Source organism: Natrix helvetica (assembly GCF_964273705.1).
Source record: "Natrix helvetica genome assembly, chromosome: 5".
Lineage (NCBI taxonomy): Eukaryota > Metazoa > Chordata > Lepidosauria > Squamata > Natricidae > Natrix > Natrix helvetica.
The window spans coordinates 120,037,786-120,063,337 of record NC_138551.1 but is presented as its reverse complement, the minus strand read 5'-3'; the positions used below and the strand labels follow the sequence as shown (position 1 = coordinate 120,063,337).

At 43.9% G+C, this 25,552-nt stretch overlaps 2 protein-coding genes across 2 annotated transcripts in view; one reads left to right on the top strand and one right to left on the bottom strand.

The window, feature by feature from the left end:
• The window catches only part of LOC309392697 (vomeronasal type-2 receptor 26-like), a gene marked incomplete at both ends in the record, with an annotated part of 115,940 nt that overhangs the window by 32,288 nt on the left and 58,100 nt on the right, over positions 1-25,552 (top strand). The gene's annotated exons all lie outside the window — the stretch shown is intronic.
• On the bottom strand, positions 4,305-24,268 carry LOC309393718 (vomeronasal type-2 receptor 26-like; the record flags this gene model as incomplete). The annotated part of the gene is made up of 6 exons (XM_081956213.1): positions 24,027-24,268; positions 23,301-23,589; positions 17,604-18,398; positions 10,477-10,689; positions 5,515-5,641; positions 4,305-5,215 (listed from the first exon to the last, which is right to left on the bottom strand). The coding sequence occupies exons 1-6, from the start codon at positions 24,254-24,256 to the stop codon at positions 4,305-4,307; spliced, it is 2,565 nt and encodes an 854-aa protein (XP_081812339.1). The 5' UTR covers positions 24,257-24,268.

Below are 25,552 nucleotides of genomic sequence, written 5' to 3'. Positions count from 1 at the left end.
CCCATCAAAAGGGGGGAGCTCTTCGCTCACCCTAGATTGTGGGGCGCTTCGGTATTGGGGATGGGAATGCGTTACTTCCCCCTCCCTATTATGATCTGGATGGCAGGGGACTTGTATTTTACAGGTGCTGTCTAATGAATTTGGAGCTACGATAAAAGAACCAAGAAAGGGAAGGTTTGCACTGGAAGAAACACTAGGGGGATGCACTAAAAGAGAGCCACCTCATTAGTACCTATACAATACATTGGGGGAAATCATGGTTCAGTAATCAAAGCACATCCTACTATAAAGTCCCTAGTGACACCTATGGTAAAGCCAAAATTAGAAAGGAAGGAAGAATGCAGTCCCTGTATCAAGGTTACAGTCCGAGTTACTTTAATATCTAATACCCTGATATACCATACTAGTAAACCTGATGGATGTTCACCTCACACACCACCTACATGTCAAGTAAATGCTACTATATATCACATGTGTACTCTAAAAGGCAAAATCCAGTGCTACAACCCAGCTGAGGCTAAGTCTATTACTACATATGAGATGTCCATATATACAACTGACAGTGACGTGCGGTGAGGTTTATGACTGGTGAGGCATTGACACAGTGCTGGGTTTCAAATATTTTTAGACTTGTGGACTTCAACTCCCAGAATTCCACAGCCAGGCATGCTCAGTTCCAATTTAAAGCGACAGCATTTGTTTTTCTCCTTTGCTCCTTCTTTCTTTTTCTTTTTCTTCTCCTTCCCCTCCTTCCTCCCTCTCTCCCTTCCTCCCCCTCTCTCAAACACACACACACACACACACAGAGAGAGAGAGAGAGAGAAAAGTTGGATTGGACTATCTCTCCTACCCCTTCCCTCTCTCACTCACTCTCAAACAACCCCCCACACACACAAAAGTTGGACTGGATATCTTTTCCAGTGGCTTGAAAGCTGCTCCTCTGCCATCCCCCCCCATTCCCCTGCTGCCTTTCCCAAACACCTCCACCATTGCAAATGCAGCCTGCTGTCTGGGTGGGAACTGCCTGGAACACAATAAAGCCCACCCACCACCTCCTGCTGGCAGGCTGGGGTGAGAGGAGAGGCAGAGAAGCCGGAGGGGAGCCAAGCCGAGCCTTCCAAAAGAAAGAGGCTGGGGGGAAGTGTGTGTACTACAGCATGGCTCTTTGCCTGGCTTCCTGCCTCCTCCTGTGGTCTCCTCAGTGCTCACTTGTGCTCTCCCTCCCCAAGTGTAGTTTGATTGCAGGTGGAGCCACGTTGCCTTTTCAAACTTGTAATCAGTGAAGCTGGGCTAGATTTTTATACAGTTTTATCCAGCTGTGTGTGTGAGAGAGAGAGAGAAATGAATGGGGGCCTGGGGAGGAAGTCACTACACTTGGGGAGGGAGAGCACCAGTGAGGTTAAGCAGAGTCATCCACGGTGAGGCAGCAACTAGCTCAGCTTTTTCCTTTTACTTTTTTTTTCATTGATGAGAGTGGTGAGGCTGTGCCTCACTTGCCTCACCTGACTGCACGTCACTGACAACTGAATGTGGTAGGGAGGAATTATTGAATAAAACTGAATTTAGATCCTTAAATAACCCAGTAGAATTTACACTTGATGCTTGCATGGCTATTAACCGTAACTGCTTGAAAGCTACATGTGGGTCATTAGAGTGGGAAAGAAGTTATATGTTGGAACAAAAATACATGTGCCATAATAAGGGTGAATGTTTTGACCGAGATACCTATAGCTACTGTCCTTATTGGTCTTGTGTAATTATGTGATCAGGAGGTCCCCCAGGAGGTAATCAGATGTGTAAATTGGAGACAGGGGTAGCAACCAGTAATTGTCAAAGAAATAGAAGCAACCCTGTAAAACTGACTTGCACACCTATGAAAACCTGGGAAGGATTATAGGGATTAGGGATTTATGGAGCAGACCCTCATGTAACACTTAAATGGAAAATTACCAGAATTACAAGAAAAATGCAGGACACCAAGGGTTTATGTTGGTCATTTTATCTGGAGATGGAGAAACTGAACATACCAGAGATTCCCCAATATGTAACTAACACTTTTGTTAAATTAGCTGAAGATATAGCTCATATTTTGAAGGTATCTAACTGTTTTGTGTGTGGAGGAATTAACATGGGAAAGAAGTGGCCATGGGAAGCCCAAGAACTTAATTATTCTAAAGTGTTAGAAATGGAGCAACAAGGTAACCTCTCTTATAATCAAGGAAAAGATGGAGACTGGACACACCACCAATTTGGTAATGTGTGTTTCAGAAGAAAACGTATAACTGGATGTAAGGAAATAGGTAATTTAATATGCACCAGAAAATGGGAAAGTGGAATATGGTGGTCGGGAAGCAGTACCACAGAGGGAGTTGATGAACAGGCCCTGTTTAAAGTCAAGGGGCTGGGGTTTTCGAATGATCCTGATAATCACACCCTCGTATGGCTAGCGCCCGATGGACTATACTGGATCTGTGGGAAGATGGCATGTATGGCTATCGCACCCCTGTGTATATTCTAAATCACCTGATTCGTTTGCAAGCAGTGGTGGAAATCATAACTAATGAAACAGTGAAGGGTCTCACCCAACTAGCCAAAGAAAGTGCAAAATCAAGAACTTATATCATGCAAAACAGATAAGCTTTAGATTACTTATTAGCTAAGGAAGGAGGAGTATGTGGAAAGTTCGATTTGACCAATTGTATTGAAATAGATGAAAGTGGCAAAGTAATTAAGGAAATCACCGATAAAATGGTTAAAATAGCCCATGTGCCAGTACAAACATGGAAAGGTCTCAATTTACAAGATATATTCTCAGTATGGTGGCCCAAATTGCCTGGCTTACAAGATTAATCGCTGCTGGTTGTGTATTACTCCCGTGTGTGTTACCTATCTTTGTCAGAACTATCTCTAACTGTTGGCAGAAAGCAAAGCAACGGTTCAGGTAATGGCTATGTGGGGATATAAGAGGCTTCGACCAAGAGAGGAACCTAATGGGGAGCCAGAGTATGTGACTCTTCTGGATATGTCAGATGAGTCACAAAGGGGGGAGTGAGATGGGCTATAACTTTGGTTCAGGCATAAAAGCCAAGCTGCAATACTAAAGGCCCGTGAAATCCTGGTCAAGGCTATAGTTCCTCCTTCTGCCGGGAAGAGGTTTGCTGAGATGACATGGTATTTTTATCTATAGCCGAGCAGACCCAGATGGATCTATCCTGTTGTTCACTTCTGCTTTCCTCCCCAAATGCAATAGTTAGAATGTGATAAGGTCTGCACAATTCTTGAGATGCGTGTAACTCTCTTTTCTGTCATTAACTGTAACCAAATATCTGTATGAAGCATTTTCCAGTTCCTCTTAGGACCATATATGTCAAATGTAACACCCAGTTAATGTACACGTAATTTGGGGTATATAACCCTGCTTTTGTCAACCCTTCGGGGTTCAAACACATTGTCCTATTTTGTGACGTTTGAACCTATGCATAATAAACTGTTTCCTACACTGAAGTGCTTGGCCTGTGTCCTTCCCTTTTCCTACTTCAGAGAGAGAGAGAGAGAGAGAACCTCTTTCTTTCCTCTGATGGAGTTTGAGACACAGCCGATCTCCTGCTTTCAACTATTCACCTGGTGCAGCTACAAGGAGCCCAATCTCCTCAGGATGCAGTCTGACTCTCCTGTGGGGTTTCTCCACCCACATCTTCTGGACTCCAGTCTCAACCTGGCCCATGCATTGGGGAAAAGAACCGCATGTTTCTGCTGTCCTTATCACCCAAAAAACAGGATGGAGAGAGGATGGTGGATCTCATGGAAAAGCCTCTTTCACAGGGCAGGAGCAGCTATGGAAAAGGTGAACTAAATAGGTCTCCTTGGATGAGAACATCTAAGCAAGAGGACCGGGAGGTCCCCACCTTCTCTGGCTTGGTGGGATGGTCAATGGTTCTCATGGAGATTGGCTCGCATAGAATCTATCTTACCACTTTTCCTGTTCATTCTCTCACACATACACTTTTAGTACCGTGCATAGGAATCATTTTTTTAAAAAAAAGGTTTTTTAAAAGGTGTCAAATTCATTGGCAGTTGGTGAACAACAATTTCCTCTGAATGACTTTCACAGAGTTCTCTTTAGCAAGATTTATTGGGGTGAAAAGGAAGGCAGTTATACGAATTACAATCATTCAACCGTTTCCCATTTGGAAACATGTAGATATGTTATTTGACTCCTGCATACTATCTAAGTGGAAATAATTCAAGTATTCTTTCAAATAAAAGGACATTATACCATTCTTAGAATATCATGGTGTTTTTTCTCAAGTTTTTACATTTGTTCTGGCTGTAAGATGCTCCTTTGTGTTCAGGTCTGGCCTCAGAAGAATAATGTAGCACTTGGGGATGAAGATGCAGACCAGCAGACCAGCGCTGGAGGCCAGGATGGAGAAGACCTGCACAGCCACCATGTATTTCCCTTTGGTGCTCAGGTAGGTGGGCACAAAAGTCACCCAGACACTGCAGAAGACCAGCATGCTGAAGGTGATCAGCTTGGCTTCGTTGAAGGCCCCAGGCAGATTCCTGGCCAGGAAAGCCACTGTGAAGCAGATGACAGCCAGGAAGCCCATGTAGCTGAGGGTGATGTAGAACATGACAACAGCCCCTTCGTTGCATTGCAGGATGATCTCTCCATGCTGGGAGTGGAGGTCAGAGTCACGGAAGGGGGGAGAAACTCCAAGCCAGATGGAGCAGATGATAATTTGGACTGCTGAACAAGAAAGGATGATGGAGTTGGCCAAGCTCTTCCCCAACCATCTCTTCACTCGGTTTCCTGGTTTTGTGGCCAGGAAAGCCAGCACCACTGTGATGGTTTTGGCCAAGAGAGAAGAAACGGCAAATGAGAAGATGATACTGAAAACCATTTGTCGGAGAAGGCAGGTGGCTTTCCTTGGTTGACCAATGAAGAGAAAAGGAGACAAGAAGCAAAGCAGGAGGAAGACCAGGAGGATGTAGGAGAGGTCCCTGTTGTTGGCTTTGACAAGGGGAGTTTCTCGGTATTTAATGAAGATGATTAAGACAAGGCCTGTAGTTAGGAACAAGAGTAGGGCAAAAGAGACCAGGATGATTCCCAGATGTTCTTCATAAGACAGGAAGGTTATAACTTTGGGGATACATTGGATTCTGTCCTCATTTGGATATTTGTCATCTGGACACTTGGTGCATTTTTTTGTATCTGAGAAAAATAATAATATTCCCTTACTATTCTCTCCTTTTACCTTTCAGGAAATACCTTATTTGGACAAGTGATACCAAGAGATATTGTCTAGGATGCATTTATTAGTACCTCTAGTGAGAGACTGTAAGAACTACAAGACTTTTTTGTTTAAAAAAATCAATTTTTCTTTAATCGTCTATGAAAGTGAGAGAAGAATTGGGACCCAAATAATTTCCTGTGTGATGTTCAGAACCAAACATTATTATTTCATGTATGTAATGAATCAGTTCCACTTCCTTTCCTCCAGTCTCACCAACCTTCCTGAGTGGGGAAGGTCCCCTCCGGACAAGGAACGCAGTCATAGCAGCAAACTGGCTCTCCTTCTCGAGCCCTCTTGACAAATCCAGGATGACAACTTTGCACACATTTGGACTGAGGCAGAGACTGAGCAGAAAAACAAGGAATGCCAAAGAAAAGATGTTAGGACTCTCCGTCCATGGAAAATGGAGGGAGAAATGGATGGAGACAAGTAGCCTCTGGTCTTCACTGAGGTAAATATGAAATCTCTGACGACTTCTAAACAGATGCAGGAAGTATAACAACTGGCAGATTCTTCATTTAGTTCCTCCCTTTTGCTTTTGGAATTTAACATTATAATAAGGTACTTTTCTACTTAATTGTGGGAACAAGGTCACCATGGTATGTGTGCAGATCAGTTTTCCTGATTGGAACACATATATGGAATTTGGGACTGGAATAAATTGAGTAGTAAATGCGGGTTGAGATGGATGCCCACTGGGAGGGCCCAAATTAGAAAGCTGTGTTTGCAATGACAATAGCAATGCTTAGATCTTAACAGGAACTTTCAAACTGAGGAAGTTACTAGCTGCATAGGAAACACGTGGTGAAAGCGCTTTAGCAGGTATAGCTAAAAATAACCATATTAGGAGAAATGCTTCATGTAACCAATAATATATTATTTCCTTATACGCTCTTAATAAAAGGGGGTTACAGATTACGCTCTGTGCCACTCATGCATCGAGGAACCTTGTGTGTTGTCTTCATTATGGGTGGTCCACTCTTTGCGGGGGGGGCAAACCCGCAACTGGTGACCCCGACGTGATCTACAGAGATACGTTTCAGACCGCCCATGCCCATTGGCCGGAGAGGTGGCCGTGCACATTCGACTCGTCTGAAAAACGACAAAGTCTTTCGTGAGTATGGGCGGAAAGCTCTCCCAACAGCGAACAGCGCATTTGCAGGAGTTGGGGAGCTAACTGAATCCTCCACTAAAATTGCCTCAAATGGAGGGAAATCTCTCCCTCGTTTGACAAAAAAGGAGTTAATTGGCCTTCTGTCTTAAATTTGGAAACAGTGTCCATAAAATTTCGAATTGGACAAAATTGGGGGAATATTTCCATGCGGCTGCTAGAGCCAGTCCAAATTTTGACTACGTGGCGCGTAGTCATGGAATGATTTATTATAAATTTGATAATCAGGTGCCTGCAGAAGCAATACCTCCCCTGTACGATTCTGCAATGGCTTGCACTCATAGTAACTGCTTTATTACAGGAAACCTCAAGACAAGCGTTATTTTAAAAGAGAGTGTAAAAATCCAAGGAGGGGCATGTCTGTAACATCTCAGCCTCTCTTTCATCAGGGATCAAAACCCTAGTATATCATCATATGGAATGGCTTTCAAAAGTACAAAATGATTTCTCTATTTTTTTCCCTGTCTTCCCAGAAAAGGGAGCCTGTCGTTTTAACAACAAACTTTTTTCCTTTCCTCTCACCCCCCTCTTTTTCTCTGGTGAGAAGGCAGGAGGGGGGGGGGCTGTGTTCTTTTCACCATTTTTTTTTCTTTTCTCTCCCTGACGTCTCAGACTGAGAAAGGCAGGGTAAAGGGTGATATTTGATGCCTGTATCTGAAGTTTTAATTCAACTTTGCTTTTTGGAAAATTTTAATATTTTATTTAGATTGTTTGTTTTATTTTTGAAGCTGTTTTTTTCTCTTTTATGTTTTTATGTTTGTGTGCACTTTGCATACTTAACAGATGGCACGTTTGTTTAATTGTTTGTTGGTCTGTTGTTTGTTTCTTTTTTGGCTGTCGGCAGCGCTAGTTGCTGCCCTATTAGGAATTCTTACAGAGATAACTTAGAAATTACAATATGTAGTCAGAGAGAGTGAATAACATTTTTGTTTGAATCCAGCTCAGTTTACAAGGAAATCTAGAAAGACAAATTGATAATGAGGAACTTTCTCTGAGATTGGCTTATGAAAATGCTACTAGGGATTGTCAAAAGGTTCTTCAACCTATAGCAAATCGTCCCGGGGTTATTTTAGCTGATTTCCTTCAGGCTTGTCACATCGTGGGTACAACTGACCACAAGATGGGGGCTTTTGCTGCTGCGTTGCAACAAAATGGCGCGTTTCCTGTTTCTTCTTTTTCTGCTTCTTCTTCATCTGCTTCTTCCCGCCCTACCGGAAATTATTTAATTGTGGGAAACCTGGTCATTTCAAGGTTTAGTGCCGCGCCCTTGGGGGCGGTGCAAACAGGAACAATCTACAAAGAAGCTCCAAACCAAAAACTGTATCTTTCCTCTGGAACTCTCCTTTCAACCCTTTGCCTATCACAGATGCTATAATAGTGTTTGCTGATGGAAGCAAAAAATATGGTGCATGTGCCTGGCAGTTGAATGGCCAATGGCAAAATTACTCCTCCACAGTCCTCTGCCCAGCATGCAGAGCTGTATGCATCTTTGCTAGCATTTCAACAATTTTCTGATCAGCCTTTTAATCTCATTTTGGATAGTCTGTATGTCTCTCAAATTATTTCTTCTATCTATGAAGCTTACCTTTCTCCTTCTATTGAACCTACCTTGTTATCCCTTTTTCTTTCTCTACAAACTCTTATTTCAAAAGGACAACACTCCTTTCATGTTTCTCACGTCAGAAGCCATCAGCCTTTTCAAAGACATTTATGAAACAATTTGATCTCTCTTCAACAGAAGCGGCTGCAATCATTCAACAATGCCCCACATGCAGTCATCAAGCACATTCAGGGCCTATGGGAGTAAATCCCAGGGGCACTGAATCCTGACAGATCTGGCAAATGGATGTCACCCAATATGCTTCATTTGCCCCGTGGAAATATCTACATGTTTCCATTGACATTTATTCTGGTTTCATAATGGCCACTTCGCAAAGGGGTTAGGCCACCAAACATATGATAACCACTGCATTCGTACCTTTGCAATGTTGGGATGCCCAATTGTCCAACACACACACAATTGGCTTGCCCTGTGGTTCTCATGGCCAGGGAATTGCAGAGCGAGCTAATTAGACTCACAAACATGCCCTGAATAAATCAAAAGAGGAAAAATGCCTCGGCCTCCCAGCCTTGCAAAACAAACTCAATCCTTGTTTATTTACTTTGAATCAATTGAATTTTTCAATTTCTAATTCGACCGCTTATCAGAGGCATTTTCAACAAAAAACAAGTTTGCCTCTCTGGTATATTTACACCAATTACCAGACAAAACATGGTTATGACCGATTACTTTAATTACTTGGGGGTGGGGCTAGGCTGCTGTGTTTACATCTACAGGGTCCAGCCAAAGATGTTGTGCCACCAACCCCTGACTCCTATCCCAGAGATGGCAACGGCGACTCTACACCAACCCGATCCTGTCATGCCAGTCATCCAGTGACATGGGGAGATGTGAAGAATTTAACCACTAAAGCGCACCCGAGAATTTGTGTGCTGCAATTTTTGTGTTTAATTGATAATAACTGTATTTTGAGCTGTCATATCACCCAGACATTCACTTGAACAACACATGAAACAAGACTTATGGGTACAGCTTGCATACATCACACAAACTGATGCCTTTTGTTTGTCTGAAGTGTATATATGGAAAATTTGCTTTCTACATGTTTAATCCCAAAACCACATCTCACGTTGGCCCAGAGTCAGGTTTATGCTTTGTATAGACAACTACAGGGATATCCCTCTCCTGATAATAGCTCCTTTTCTAGCCTTTGTAAGAAGATGACTTTACAAACCATCACACTACAATCCTGTGCAAACATGGAAGGGGATGGACCTCTCTGATGCCTTTAGTGGATGGTGGTCAAAATTGCCTGGCTTGCAAACTGTAGTTGTGCTTATTGGAATGATTGCTTTAGGCTGCATAATATTACCCTGTGTTTTGCCAATCTTTGTTCATACTATCTCTAATAGTTTATCATTGTTAGCTGAAACAAGGGTAACAGCACGAGTTTATGCGTTGCTACACACTCATGGCTCCTATCAAATCCTGCCTTAGGAAGATGAGGTGTCTGCAAAAGTTCCCCTCACCTTAAACAGTGAGGATGAGAACAAGGACACCACTGAACAAGCCTCTGGCAGCATCCCCTCGCTCACTGCACCCTTCGCATTAACCAACTGAGAAGGGGACAAAGAAGAGTGTCTTTAAAAAACAAAAACAGAGGAGATGTGGGAACAAGGTCACCATGGTATGTGTGCAGATCAGTTTTCCTGATTGGAACACATATATGGAATTTGGGACTGGAATAAATTGAGTAGTAAATGCGGGTTGAGATGGATGCCCACTGGGAGGACCCAAATTAGAAAGCTGTGTTTGCAATGACAATAGCAATGCTTAGATCTTAACAGGAACTTTCAAACTGAGGAAGTTACTAGCTGCATAGGAAACACGTGGTGAAAGCGCTTAAGCAGGTATAGCTAAAAATAACCATATTAGGAGAAATGCTTCATGTAACCAATAATATATTATTTCCTTATACGCTCTTAATAAAAGGGGGTTACAGATTACGCTCTGTGCCACTCATGCATCGAGAAACCTTGTCTGTTGTCTTCATTATGAGTTAGCCCACTCTTTGCGGGGGGGCGAACCCGCACTTAATAGTCTAGAGGGATGGAATTGAAAAAAAGATTTAAGTATGATGATATATTCATATTAAAACTGAAAATAAAATTTACTATAAAAATTTTAGGAAACGTTTATTCCACTAGGTTTTTCAATAAAGAATAAAACAGTGATGAAGAAAGAAACCTCTGACCAGTAAGATCTTGAAAGGTTTCCATAAAACATGGCAAAGCTCCTCCACTTAGGTCCCATCTGTTGAAGAACTTCCATTAGATGACACCAACTGGCATGGAAGGTCAACCACCCTGGAAACTGTAGGCTTTGCCCACTTGAAATGGGACCTCAGGCTTTGGAAAACAGAGAAAAGACACCAAAATTTCTCCCACCTTATTGAGCAACTTTAGCTGTGAAAGAGCATTTTGTTTGATAGAAAATCTCTGTCTTATAAAATATGCCAGAATTTCTTTCCTGGGATCCTCCTTGGGGAGAACCAAGAAGCCATGAATGGCCAGATCTGCTCTTATCTCTCCATTTTGGTCCAAGTACAGTTTTCTCTGAGAAATATTCCAAAATTCATTCTTCTCCAGAAAGGGATGAAACTAGAATGGGAACATCCAGAAATTTGAAAAGCAGAAAACTTTGTTTGTTATCCCACATTGAATCTTTCTTTACAATTGTCTAATCTCCAAATATAGGATACAAATACTGCCAGTCTCTTCATAAGTGAACGAAAAGTTTTGATAAAATATCAAATCATATATTGATAAAATATAGAGAAAATATAATTGACACTGTTAGGAATATAATCTAATGGTTGGGTTGGCAATATATAAATCATATAACAATGCTGTACCTGTTTCTTTAAATCATGCTGTAAAATGTGATTGGCTGCTGTTTCCTCAACCGGCCATAAGATGGAGCCAGAATCACTGTTAGATGTTGATCTGATCTGATCTGAATGTTTGGAAGCTGGCTGTTAGAAGTGCCGTGAGCTATTGTATGTTTTTGCAACTGCTAGCAAACTTTGTGTACTGAACTGGTTATATGATACTGGACTATGTTATTTGGATTATCCCTTATCTAAAAGACGTTGATGACTTACTGTCTTCTCCGTGTATGACTTGGACTGTTTGGTGTACTCTGATACCTCTATTTCCATGAAAGTAAAAGCCTATTTAAACTGTAGTGTCTCTGTATGCTGGCTTGTGTGTTCCCCAACACAACTCTCACAACGCTTCTCTGAACGCACTCACTCTCCCAATGGGGAGCTTACCTAACAGATACAGTTGGTCAATTATAGGGAACATTTTAGAGCAGATAACAAATAAAATGAACAGAGAAAAAAAAAGATTATTCATAAACTCTTTGAAAACAACAGATTGATTCCCAGAAATCATGGGTCGATCAAGAAGAAATCTGTCAGGCTAATCTTCTCCCTTGTAATCCTGATTGAAAACACCTCCAGATCAGGGGTGGGTTCCTACCTGTTTGGACCAGTTTGGCTGAAACAGTAGTAACCTGGTGGCCTGGGTTGCTGGAACCAGCAGCAACCCAGGCTGGCCACACCCCTTAACCGGTTCTCTCGGCCATATTGTTTTTGGCTTCTGTGCATGCGCAGAGCAACCGGCAGTAGCGGTAGCCAGAACCCACCCCTGGCTCGATCCCACTTAGGAGCCTCAGTTTACTCGTGACCCCATTGGCCTTTCTCCCTGCCTCTGCTGGCCAATGTGGCTCACGAGTAAACTGCAGCTAGGATCTTCCATGTTTTGCACGCCCAAAAACGGCATGGAGGCATGGGTGAAATCTGGGAGGGGTGTGCATCACATGGGATGGCACCTGGCCAGCCCTGCTGTCGCAGCAGCCATTCAGGCAAGCCACTCCTCACCTCCCCAGACCAGGCCCGCAACTCGCACCACACCGAGGTTGCAGTCGCCACCCACTCCCTTTATTCACCCAGCCAGCAGGAGCCGCAGTGGCACTGGTCATGGCTGAGAGCTTTCTTTGCCAGCTGGGAGCCGAAAAGTTCTCCCTTTTAAAGCCTCCAGTGATGGAGCTTTCGGATCCAACTGCTCTTTAACCAACCACCAACCAACAAACCAGGGCTTAGTTTGGAAACAGAAGAAGAGAGAACTGGTGAGTGGCTGCACCCAGGCAGGGAGGGATGTTATGGGGGGCTGGGGGAGTGAGCGGGAGGGTAGGAGGTCTCTGAGTGAGTGCTGGGCAAACTGGCAGATGGATGACTTCACTTTCCAGTCGCTGGTGAGTGGCTGCATCCAGCCGGGGGATTGGAGGGGGCAGCTGAGGAAGCGCTGGGCAAGCAGGCAGGAGGGAGACCTCGGAGGCTCATTGTCAACCCAGATTTGCATGCAGTCAGCTACAGTTACGCACAATCAGGTGGCTTAACGGTCGGGCATGGGGAGTTGGGGGATGCCGCTGGGCAGGAGTGGACGGCAAAGTGGACCGACTCAAAAAGGATGAAGGGGATCTTCAGTGGAGCCGGTTGAGGGAGCAACCCTTGGCTTATTAAGTCTAACTGTGGTTGATGGGCCTTGCCTTGGGGTGGGGGGTGGGCCAAAATTGTGCCCCCCTGTGATTGTCTCACAGTGCAGGGAAAAACCTTGCACAGTAAAGAAAACCTTCTCGTGAGTGTGACGTAATTAACAATTTCTCGAACTCTTGGGAAGTTTTTCTTTACTGTGCAAGGTTTTTCCCTGCACACAATGTCTGAGAGACGCTCACAATGAGGTGCAATTTGGGGGTGGTGGGTGGGGCAGGGGATGCGCTGAGCCAGGCCATGAGATGCACATCTTACTGGAGACTGGCAGCTCCGGATCTTGTGGCTTTTGGGGGGTTTTCTTTTTAAAAAAATGCCTCTGCAGAGGAGCTGAAAACCTCTGAGGTTGCTTTGGGAGAGGGAAGACGGACAGCATCCCCCCCCCCCTTCCTCCCTGGGTGTCTGCAGCCTTGGAGCAACTCTGGGCCCTTCCACACTAAAGAAAATCTTCGGGCGAGTGAGAAGTTGTTCATTGCCTTTGCTGTGCAAGGGTCGGGAGTTGCTGCAGGCTCCGAGGCTGCAGGCGCCCAGGGAGGGGGGAATGCTGCCCATCTGCCTGCCCCCTCCAGAAGCAACCTGGTTTTTTTTGGGGGGGGGGGATCCCCAGAGCATGTTTATTTTGCTCTGGTGGAGGGTGGAACGGAAAATTGGGGGGAAGAGGAAGGGAGATCCAGAGGAAACGGGAGAGGGTCTCCATCCCCTCTTCCCAGGCGGCCCACAATGTTGAACAGTTTCTGATTCCTCTCTCTCTCACTCTCCCATTCTTTCTTTTTCTTTCTCTCTTTCTTTCTCTTTCTCGCTCTCACTCTCTCTCTTTCTCTTTCTTTCTTTCTTTCTTTCTCTCTCATCTCCCATTCCAGCACGCGGTGTAAACAAGCCGCCTGTCCTTCTACCTCCTTGCAAGTCCCCCGCCTCTGGCTGCTCCATAGAGAGAAGCTTGCTTTCATGGAAGAGGCACCAATCCAATGGCACCACCAGTATATTGCCTGCGCCCAAGGAAGTTAATCAGCCGGGCTTTCCTAGGATGCGAGCGATGCTGCCGGGCGCTCGGAAAGGACTTTGGTGACCGATTGGAAATGAGTGAGTGTATGTGGGTATAATGACAGGTTTCACCCAAAGGAGTTTTTGTTTCAGGTGGGTCTCCTAGCTTTGGAAGGAGGAAAGGAAGGGATAGAAAGAGAGAAAGAGAGAGAGAAAAAGGGAGAGAAGAAAGAAAAGAAAAAAGAAAGAAAAGGGAAAGAAAGAAAAAGAGAGAAAGAAGGAGGGAGGGAGGGATGGAAGGAAGAGAAAGAAAGAAAAAGAGGGAGGGAGGAGAAAGTGAATGAGATATATTGGATGGCTGGATAGATAGATACATGGGGGGAGAGAGAGAAAAAGCAAAAGGAAGGAAGGCTTCAGAAGACTCTTTGAAACAGCAGAGCAATCTAGGGCTGGAAGGGACCTTGGAGGCCATCTAACCCCCTGTTCCAGCAGGAGACCTTATATCCTCTGGATTATTTTGGTCCCTCTAACAGAGAGGAAAATTGCCAGAAAAGGGAAGGAGTTTACTAGGACAAGGCTGCCATGCAGAGGAAGGAAGAGACAGTCCTTGACTCATGACAATTGAGCCCAACATTTTGGTTGCTAAGCAAAAGCGTTGTTAAGTGAGTTTCACCACATTTTACTCAATCCATGACATCTCCTGGCTCTAACAGTCATGTGCACACTAGGGAATAACTGATCTGAAGGCCTGTGCAATGTTCTAATGTGCAGAGGTGATAGTTAAATGTGTGGCAGACTCTGGGTGTGTTTTTCCAAACACAATAAGTGAGGTTGAATGTGTATAGTTTTAGACAAGGGCTGTGTGTGTGTGTGTGTGTGTGTGTGTTTGTGTGTGCATACACATACAGTATATATAGTAAATAATGTATCTTTTTGTGTGCCTATAGACAGACTATAGTATGTAACATGTATGTACACATATGGCATATATACATAGGATTAAATTGTATATTTTGGATGTTCAATAGTAGTAAATAAATAGGGAAATTCTCATTGAGGTGAGGAGAGGCCAGACAAGGTACCCCTTGACGTGGGTGATGTCAAATTGGCCACACTAACCCAATCACATGACCATCAAGCCATACCCTCCCAGTCACACGCCCACCCAGTCACAAGACCATCAAGCCATGCCCACAGAACCGGCAGTAAAAAGATTTGAATCCCACCACTGGATACAACCCTCTTCCAATCAGTGACACATGTTACACACAAGTGTAAGATCTGCTCACTATTATTCCAGAGTGTCAGACATGGAAAAATAATTCAGCTACAAGAGAGGAGATTTTAGCTGAATGAGAGAAAAAAATATGATAAAAGGATGAGCTGTTTTAGAGCTGAGCAAGTAAAGCAGAGAAGTTCAGTCTCATCTTCATGGATTGTCTGAATGCAAAGACTGAGCAGCCATCAGTTAGAGAAGCTTCAACTGGGATTCCTGCAGAGAGGAGGGGTTGGGCTAGATCAGTGGTTCCCAAACTTTTTCAGTCCACCGCCCCCTTGGTGCTACAAACTGATCCTCGGTGCCCCCCACTCAGTGTTGGAATTCATTTTTTTTTACTACCGGTTCTATGGGTGTGGCTTGGTGGGCGTGGCTGGTCATGTGACTGGGCGGTTTGCAGGACGGAAGGAAGATAGTAACAGTAAAATTCAAAACTGTAACAATTAATTGCACATTTATTCAAAATCCAATTTAAAAACCTTTTTAGTTAATGTTAATTCAACAAAATTGTTGAACATGATCCAGTGATACCAGGTTTTCAAAATCTGATAGTCATTTATCAAGAACTTTAGTAACTAGTAATTTAGTAAACTCAGTAAAATTTAGTAACTACTTCACTGTTCTTAGTAGGTGATAATTCCTGTGTAGATATTGAAAGAAGTAATCTCAGTAAGGTATTATCACAAAGCACAAAACTGCAACAGATCTCATTAAGATATCACAAACGTACACAAAAAGATGTTGTTGTAAGAAATCCAAAATGGATAATAAACACTTTTGTCTTTTATCTAAAGTTTTTCATCTTTAGATCAATGACCTTAATTATTATTTCTCTCCCTCACAAACATACACATATACCAGTGGTGGGTGTCAATTTTTTTTAGAACCTGTTCTGTAGGTGAGGCCTATTTTGTGGGCATGGCTTGGCGGTCATGTGACTGGGTGGGAGTGGCCAACTTGTAAAATGTGGTGAAACTCATTTAACAATGCTGTTGCTTAGCAACCAAAATTTTGGGCTCAATTGTGATCATAAGTTCTCTTTATTTTTCTTTCTTTCTTCTTTCTTTCTTATATCTCTCTTTCCCTCTTTCTTTCTTTCTTTCCCTTCCTTCCTTCCTTCCATTCTTTCTTTCTTGTGTCTCCTTCTTTCTTTTCTTCCTTTCTCTTCCTTCCTTCCTTTGTTCCTTCTTTCTTTCTTGTCTCTCCCCCACTTACTTTCTCTTTCCTTCTTTCTCTTTCTTTCTTTCTTTCTTTCTTTCTTTCTTTCTTTCTTTCTTTCTTTCTTCTTTCTTTTTCTCTCTCTTTCTCTCTTTGTCTCTCTTTTTCTCTCTCCCCCTCTTCCTTCCTTTTATTCTCTTACTCTCTCTCTCTCTCTCTCTCCCACATTCTCTCTCACACACACATAGCTCCCAATTGGCAAAAGCTCGGGAGAGACGCGCAAACGGCCGCAACTCGAGCCTCCTGAGGAGGATGCTGGACACCGGGCGTGGCCGTGGTGCCCGCTAATGCTCTTCCGCTGCTCCCTGTAATGCAGGCTTCTTGGAGAGCATTAGGTTGCAGGCGCACCGATTCCAGCAGCTGCGTTTTCCCTTGAAATTTGCTGTCCGGGCAACCCGAAGGGGACATTCTCCCAGCGGCATCTCAGGCACTCCCACTCTTAGCCGCGAGGGAGTGAGGACGGCTGGGTGCAGTTTGGCACCTCCCAGCTCCCCTCAGATCATCAAGGGGCCTCGCACGCCTGCTCGCTCACATGGCCTGCATGCTTCCAGCGGAAATGGAAAGTGCAGGGATCTTAAGTAGGGCGGGGGAGGCTGGAGCGGGAGGTTAAATAAACAAATTTGGCTTCGCTTCCTTGCGCGGCAAGAGAGAAAGGTGCCTGAGACGCTGCTGGGAGAATGTCCCCTTCGGGTTGTCCTTTAGCAGCCCCCTGCTGCCACCCCTTGCCTCTTAGCGCCCCCCTAAGTCACCCCACCGCTCCCCAGTACCACCCACTTTGGGAACCATTGGGCTAGATGGTGTCAGGCTCTCCTCCAAATTTATAAAGGTTGTCATGCCACAACATATAACTGTTGTGCTGTTGTTGCTCTAGCCCCACCTAGTGGCTGGGGGCAGATAAGCCTAACTATATGGACTGAAGCCAGACTCCATTTTCTGTCAGCCTTTGGAGAAGACGGAAGCAGCCATTGTGACCGAGACACCTGGTCATCCAGAGATGCCTCCGTCCCCCACACGGAGCATCGCTGGAGAGGTTCCAGCTGCTTCTTTCCTGGCTGTTAGTTAATGCTGCCTATCTCATATTTACATTTGATTTCCACTGTTTGCATCTCCTCAGTTTTACCTGCCCTCTTCTCCCAATAAAGCACCCAGATCCACGCCAGGCTCCCTTTCATTGTAGGAGAATAGGGGGGCTTAGCTGCATGTCCAGCTGCACACAGACCCACGTGCAATGGGGACGGAAGAAAGGTGGAATTCCACCAGGCTCATCACAAACCCACAAATACAGGGATTTATTTTAAAAAGAATACAGCATTTTCAAATTAGCAGTGCAAAATATAAAAACGCCATGGTATCTACTCTTTGGAACCATTAATTCCCTGAGTAATTAAATTGGCCAGATCTGTTGAGATGGTTCCCCTCCTTCTCCTCTGGATTCCTTCTCCAACGTATCTAAGATTAATGGATCCATATCGGGACCCCCATACCTGCCACGGCTGCAGCCTTGGAGACCCTGACATATTTTCTCCCTCCTTCCTTCTCCTCCTCAATCTGGAGCAATAGGCGGCATTCAAGGCCTGGGCCAGAGTCTTCAAGCGACTGTAATATTGAGAGTAATTTGGGATCTGGATCCTGTTCATTTTATCCTGGGTCTCCAGTGGGGCTTTCTGGGTGCATCTTCTCCGGCCTTTGAAATAAAATATGTTCTTTGAAAGAGAACAGTGGAAATAATGATCTTGAAACTTTTCCTCCACAAAGAAAAAGGGTTCAAAGGCAGAATCTTCTGGCCTTTTTTTCAACAGATAACAAAACTTCCAAATACTATGAATGTATTTGAGAAGTCTGCGCTTGTCTATTGGATACTCTGCAAAACTGGTGAGGATCCAGACTTTTCCTTCAATGGGCCCTGGCAGACGCATAAGTGTTAAATGGAAAGGAAGAATTCTGTTCCAAATGGAATCAAATTCTATGAAGTGAACAAAGACGTTGACTTGTCTCCACTTAGAGAGGGAATCCCTGAGGTATGCAGTATATCCAGTCTTTGAGAACAGTTGTGATATAACCACACAAATTCCATTCCTGACAAGCAGAAGAGGGAAAGTCCTCATGAAATTTTCTCCCTTCTCTGTGTCTGAAGCAAAGAGGCCAATCAGGGTCCATCTGAAATGGAGGAGCAGTTGGACAATTGCTGAGTACTGGATCCCTTCTTTGGGGAGCATCTGGTGGAAAAAGTGGAATCGACTTTTATCACTCAGAGCCTCTGAAGCTCTTGCAAAACTGATCTGAAAAAGGAATTGAAAGGATTAGAGCCATGATGGGGAACCTGTGGCATGCAGAGCATCCTCTCCTGGCATGCCAGCCGCCCCAGCCCAGCTCCACTAGCATCCACATGCAGATGCTCCTCCTGCTGGCCAGCTGGTTTTCAGGCCTATGTCGAGGGCCAGGGCGGGGGACTTGTGAGTATGCAGTGTGGGGGGACTCACATTGTGCAGCAAATTCTATCTGGCTCGAAGTGAGTGTAAATGGCCCCCCAGTGCTTCATTGCTTAGTTGGAGGCTTCCTTCAGCCTTCAAACAGTTGCAGGGAGGTGGGGGTTGCTTCGAGGTTGGTGATGGAGGCTTTCCAGGGCCAAAACAGAAAAATAACCCTGCACTTTCTGTGCCCAATTTGGGCCTGGAAAGCCTCCTGCACCAACCTGGAAGCAAAGAAAAAAGCCCCCGCAACTGTCTAAAGGCTGAAGGAAGCCTCCAACTGAGCGAGGAAGCACGGGGGGGGGGGAGAGAACCAGGCAATTCACACTCACTTTCAGCCTGCCTGGAGTTCGCTGTCAGGGCAGAAATGAGAGCCTGTCCTGTGGAGCCCACTGCCGCTTGGGCGAGAAGTACAATGACAGACAGAAGAGGAGAACAATGGAGAGGCTTTGCAGGAGCCGGCAGGGAACAGGTCAGGTGGGGCTGGCTGGCTGGTTGGGGAGGGAGGAATCATGGTGCTTAGGTACATAGCAAAAGTGAAATTTGATCACAAGACAAGGAAGGTTTCCCCTTTTGCATTGGAGCATCCATGAAGGGACAGGAAAGACCAAGAAAAAGAAGGAAAGAGAGAGCAAGGAAGCAAAAAGAAGGAAAGAGGGGAAGGAAGAATGAAGAGGGGAGGAAAAAGAAGGGAAGGGAGGAGATTATTAGGAGAGAGAGTGAGGGGGTGAGGTAAATCCTACCTTAGCACTTTATCACCAGCAGCCCTGCTGACTTTTACCATCCTCTTGTCCCCTCCTCCTGACCTCTCCTGGTGGTCTCCCAGCCTATCATTAAGGATGCTTTGGTTACAAAGCTAGGTCTCATAAGGAGAGGGAGTGGGCCTCCCTCTGACCCACATACATTGCCCTCCTGCACACACCATGGGCAACCAAGGAGAGTGAGCAAAGCAGCAATGGGAACACGCCTACCATGGCCTCCAAAGTCAACAACAATGGGTCCCTCTTTGAAATTGAGTTTGACACCCATGAACTACCAGATAACCTGAGTGCTGCATGTGCTGCTCTCAAACTTACAAAGTATGAGTCAAGATTAGAAAAATTATCAGCGTGCATTCAAGAGCAAACCCACATTAATCTAAAGCCTGCCAAATGCAAACATTTACCTTTAAATAAAAAAGGTGTTTGTATCATTGAAAGTGCTGTTATTGTGGGGGGTTTTTCAGAGAAAAGATGTTAATCATGTATGAGCTGTTTTTCTAAACTAAAATCTCATTATTCAATTCATTAAATTGCCACGTTGGAACTCCGAGATAAATAAGTGGATTTTGGATTGCAGTTTGGGCATTCGATTTCTAAAAGATTTGCCATCACTGGATTAGAGCATACACAGAGTGTAACCTAATTCAGCTTTTGTTAAATTGCTGTTGAGAGAAGCTCCATTGTAACCTAACGTGCCAACTACATAGATAAAACTTCTAGGCGAATTGCCAAGCTTAGCCTAGCAAAGTAACGTCTTGTGAAAAGTAAAATGTGGATTCTACCAAGTAGCCTTGCCTGTAACTTAAAATGTGTGTTCAGCATTCCCCAACAAAGCTCTGAGCTACATGCCAGAAAATGTATTTCTTTTCCCTTCTAAAGTCAATTATTTTCAGAGCGCTGAGAAAAATCATGAAATTCGCATGATATCTTTATGTTTCTATAGCAGTGGCATTCTGTGCAAGCTGTGTGATGCCTATTCCTGTTTTTCTATCTCTGCCTGCTCTGTTAAGGTGTGAGACAAAAAGGTCGTCCAGTCTTTTGCTTTCTGCAGAAATAAAAGCTGATAATCCGTACCTTCGTCTTCAGAGTTTCATTGGACTTATCAGATTCTGAGCTGCATTCAAAAACCTTACACAATGAAGAATGTTGTGTTATATTTGGGGTCAAATCAAGTCCACAATATTAGATTTTAATAAATCCAATCTTATTCTCATGAGGGCATTAGAATAATTTGTTAATTAGACATTGTTTGAAATATTAACGGCAATATTGGCAACATTGTATAATAAAAGTAGAAAATAATAAATTAAAAAACTATAAACAATGTAAATCCTATTACTGTATTTCACCCCTACAATTTATTTCAATTAGGTTAAGATGTGCAAATGCCAACTGAATTATTCTATTCCAATAAAGGGCCTACTATAATTTTTGAGGATTGCTGCATATTTTAATGCTTCTACAGCCCAGATTCTTTGTGGAGGAATCTTTTTAGCTTCTTCTCCAGTTGTACAAGAAAAAGGGAGACCTCAGTTCCTAATACAATTTGTCAGTAGTAGAATCCAAGATTGGTCTTTTAATTGAAGTTTTCTCCGTTCTAACAGCCACAATTTTCAAAGTCTGTCAGTTTCCATAGATTAAATGCCAATATCCATATTTTCTGATTTTTGACGAAGCAAAAATTATGTAAATTCCCAAATCAGCTCTGAGGGGCAGCAGCTGGAGTCCTTTCATCCACCCCAAGATCGTCCTCGGAGGCTGTGATTGGGTTGGTTCTGCTGGTGGTTTCTCTCTGAAGCCCCAAACATCAGATTGATATAAGAACATGGGGGAAGCCTTGGCCTCATATACTTCAATAATTGGGGCTGAGGAAGCTGGAGAGCTATGAGGTTTTCTTTTAAGCATCATTTTCACTCATGTCTTTGATCTAAGAGAAAACTACCCCAGGTAATGAAAGGTCTTACTTGCTCTATTGGCTGACCATCTATGGCTAGGATGTCATTTCCCAAAGACCATAACTTTTGAACTTGATTTATTAATTATCAGATAATTATTATGAAAAAAGAACCCAAGTCTTCCTCACAGAGTATATAATCCAATGTGTAAGTATGATAATATCACAGTGTAAATCAGCATGGTCCAATAGGTATTTAACATGCTAAACATATGTACCCATAACAGAACTTATAACAAAATAAAAGAGTTGGAAAGGATCTTTGAGGTCTTCTAGTCCAACCCCCTGTTCAAGAAGGAGACCCTATACCAGGAGTCCTCAAACAATGTCCTGCTGGCCAGATACAGCCCACTGAAGACATTATTCTGGCCCACGTGGGATCACAAGGCTGCCACACCCAAATCTCCCCAGCCACCTGCCAGCCCCCACCCGCCAGCTGAGCTCAGGCCTTACCTTCACAAGCCCCATGGACTGAAACTGCAAAGTAAGACCAAAGTTTTTGGCCAGCAAAATGCTTCTGGGGGCCGAGGAGGCCAAAAACGGAATGCACGGAAGCACAAAGAGGGGAAAATGGTGCCCTCTGCCTCAGCTTCTTAACTTGGGCTAAGTGGCACATAGAGCCATGTCGCCTGGCACACATAGCCTTGCCCGTTGCTCTTCCGGGTTTCTTATGTGCATGTGTGCATGCTGATCAGCTGGTCTTTGTGCACATGGCAGTGCCAGAAACTGGAAGAGCTGGTCTTTATTTATTTATTTATTATCTATTTTTGGATCCTTCATAAGTCCTGGTAAGTCATTCCTATCTATACTGAATAACAAGTGTTCAAATATGCACCTTTCCCCTCCCCCTTGGTAAGCATAGATCCTTCTTCTCATGGCTCCATTGAGCCCAAACCTCCCTCTCAAACAAGGCCTTGGATCAGGGCAACAGTCTGAGCTCCATTTTGAGGGCAATCCATTGTCTCCTTGTTTCTCTGTTTATTGAGTCAAATGCTGCACTAACATCTAGAAAGCATGCAAACCTTGTTTTTCCTCACTAACATAGATTAGGTATTTCAAGACAAATTTGTTGCCAATATTAGATAATAATCTATGCATTATTTCTTATAAAATCTATATAGCATTCGTCAGAGTTTTGGCAGTGTGACTAGTAGTATGTGATAAACCCAGGAACAATAACACAGCACACAGGGTCTTAAAACAATTAACAGTGGTTTATCTACAAACTATATACAGACATATACAAGCAGGAGGTAAATTCCCTTTCCATTCACTACAGACACAAGGAGAGAACTGAATACAGGCTGAGAGAGAGAAACACCCTCTAATGACCACCTATATATAGACTCCTCTTAAAACAGTAAATGAGTTGTGTGGGCCCCACCAGAGTCTTAAAGAGGAGATACTACAGCTGCAATGAATCAGCCTCATTGCATCAGCCACATTGCATTAGCTTACTGATTACAGCTTACAACTTTACATCAGCTGGTAGCTATTAAATCCTCAGTAACTTGACACATTTAACTCTTCCTAAAAACTTCTGTTTCTTCTGCAAGGAATGCATTTTTCTCAAGTTTAACTAAGAGGATCATGGCATAAATTTTTAGCCACAATATCTGCTAGTCTATTTGGCCTATAATTTCTAGAGTCCTTTTTATTCCACTTTTTAGATAGATAAAATGCTACTATTACCAACTTCAATCCGACTGGATATTATTTATATGTGGAAATGAAGATGCCAATAGAGGCCCCAACAATCAGGGATATATTTTGATCAGTTAAATAGTTGGTAGAATGTCTTCTCCGGGGAATGTATTGCTTGCATTTCAGGCCTTTTATGATTAATCTCAATATGAACATAAAGGGGTAAAATATTGACATTTTTGCTAATATGGAGAAAAGCAGCTCTTGAACTCCATGGAGAAGACATGATTGCATCTATTGCTCACCAACCACCAACCACGCCTCACTTTACCAGATGGAGAAAAACACACAAACCTGTGGGACTTTGTAGGTGCTTCCTAATGTTGACATTTGGATGGAGATGTCCCTTCTAGCTCCATCAATAAGAGCCATGAGGTTCTCCTTCCTTCCACAGCCGTAGTTGGGGACATTGGCTTCTCCAGTGGAGAGAATGTCCAGCAAGGCATCTGAACTACGGAAAGTGCTCATATAGTTGTCATGGAGGCTGTAGCCAAGTGTGAGATTGTGCAGGAACTGGGAATTCTTGTTGATCGTTTGAATGTTGAAAAGGATTTTTAAGCCATATGACAAACCATAAGAATCCCTATTGTAAAAAAAGTGTTAATATAATCAACAGCAAAAACAAGTACTTTTAAAATATATATAATCTTCCAGAAACCTATTGGAGCCTTAAGCCAACATTGATCCAGAAGCAACGATCAGTTATACAAATATGGAAATTGGCTGAGGTACGGCAACTACAACTGGTTCCACCACTACTTTAAATAAAATTCATTATTCGAGTGATAAATTAAGGATTGAAGTGAGAGAGGAAAATAATCTGCAGCCCTTTTCAGCTTTTTTTCAGAACCCTTTTTGAGTCTCTTTCACAAAATCAGACAAGAGAGAAGCCGTGGAAATCAAAACCATTCAGGAAATTAGACATATCTCCCAATATAGGAATAAAGGAAAAATTAAAAAAACAGAAAAGGAAAGTGTTAGAATGGAGGGAGTGCAACTCCATTACCCTGAATAACTTACGGATCTTGGAAAACAAACTGAACAGAAGGAGCCACATTGAAAAGCAACTTTATATGCAATCTTTTCTTTCCAGTGGTGAATATGCCAATGAGATGGTCTCCTGGACTGTAAAAGCTCTGTGGTTGTTTTCCATCCTGGTTCTCCAAACTCAACGGGCATTTTACTCTCAGCTTCCCAGAGACTGGATGGGACAAAAGCAGAAGCAGAAGCAGAAGCAGGAGGTCCATCATTCATGGGGTGAGTCAATCAATCTCCTTCCTGTTTCTAAAGAAGAATTAGAACAATTCAAAGGACTCTCACAAGGTGGAATATGATCCAGTGTCTTTCCTGATTGAAACACAGAGAAACAATCAGCTTCACCTGGAAAAGAGAGAGACGGACATTCAAGAGCACAGACCCTGCCTGTCCCAAAACTCCATATTTCTCTGCCCAAAGTCTCTCCTGGAGGATTCGGCCAAAGAGCAGAGCTGAAACTTTTATCATAATTCTCCCTCTCAGGAGGGATCCCTGGATAATTCAACCAGTTCTCGGACTCAAAGGTTGTTGGGGACTTCTCTGGAGGGAAATCAAAGGGAAATAATCCCCATGTGATTCATAATAACAGGGGCAGAGATGGAATTAAATCCATCATCTAGAATTGAGAGTTTTGGGATCTCCATGCTTGAAACTGGTCCCAGAGGGAATACACGGCACCTGTGGCTGAAGACAAAAAGAAATGTGACATTTGTTGGCATTGTGGTTAAGGAGAAAATCCCAGAGGCCAGTTAATGCCAGACCAGAGCATGAAAATAGACCTAAAATAGCTGCCTGCTGCGTTGGAGCCAAAATTTACTTTATTTTGAAAGCAAATGCTCAAAGGCACCACACAAAAGGGCTGATGAAATAGTGTGGCCAGACTCCAAGAACAAAATAAACTTTAGTGAAAAAGTAGTTAGCAGAAGTTTGCAGAGTTAAAAAAAATCACACACACACATACAAACAGAGGTTAGGAAAAAACCAAGTGAAAGAGATGGAGAAATCAAGGCTGCCCCTCACCCCACATGAGGAGGGGAGGGGTGAAGGGGAGCTCTTGCAGAGATGCCAGTCTCTGCCTGGCTGAGTGGGGAGCCCCACTTAGGAGGAAGAAGCTGGGGAGCCTTGTGTTGGGGAAGGGAAGCCATTCTGCAAAATCCCCATCCAGGTTCCATCTTCTGAGTCTCGGGAAGGGGGGGACCATATCCCATGTTGCACGGCCACCTCTTTCTATGTATGGGGCACCCAGGGGAAAGCAAAGCCCAGACCCACGGAGAAAGCCCAGGATGGCCAGGAAGGAGGAGGGGATGTGGGGCATTCCTGGGATGAGACCAACCTGGTTTATGGATCCCAGGGTTGAATGTTGGGGCTCCGTGTCTTTCCAGGAGAAGCTCCTATAGGGGAGAAGCCATGCAGGGCTGGGTCTTCCAAGGAGGATCCGGCGTTGTCCGGGAGGAAAAGGCAGCCAGCCTCACTCTGGAGGGGACCTTCTGTGACTCTGAGGAAGATGGGGG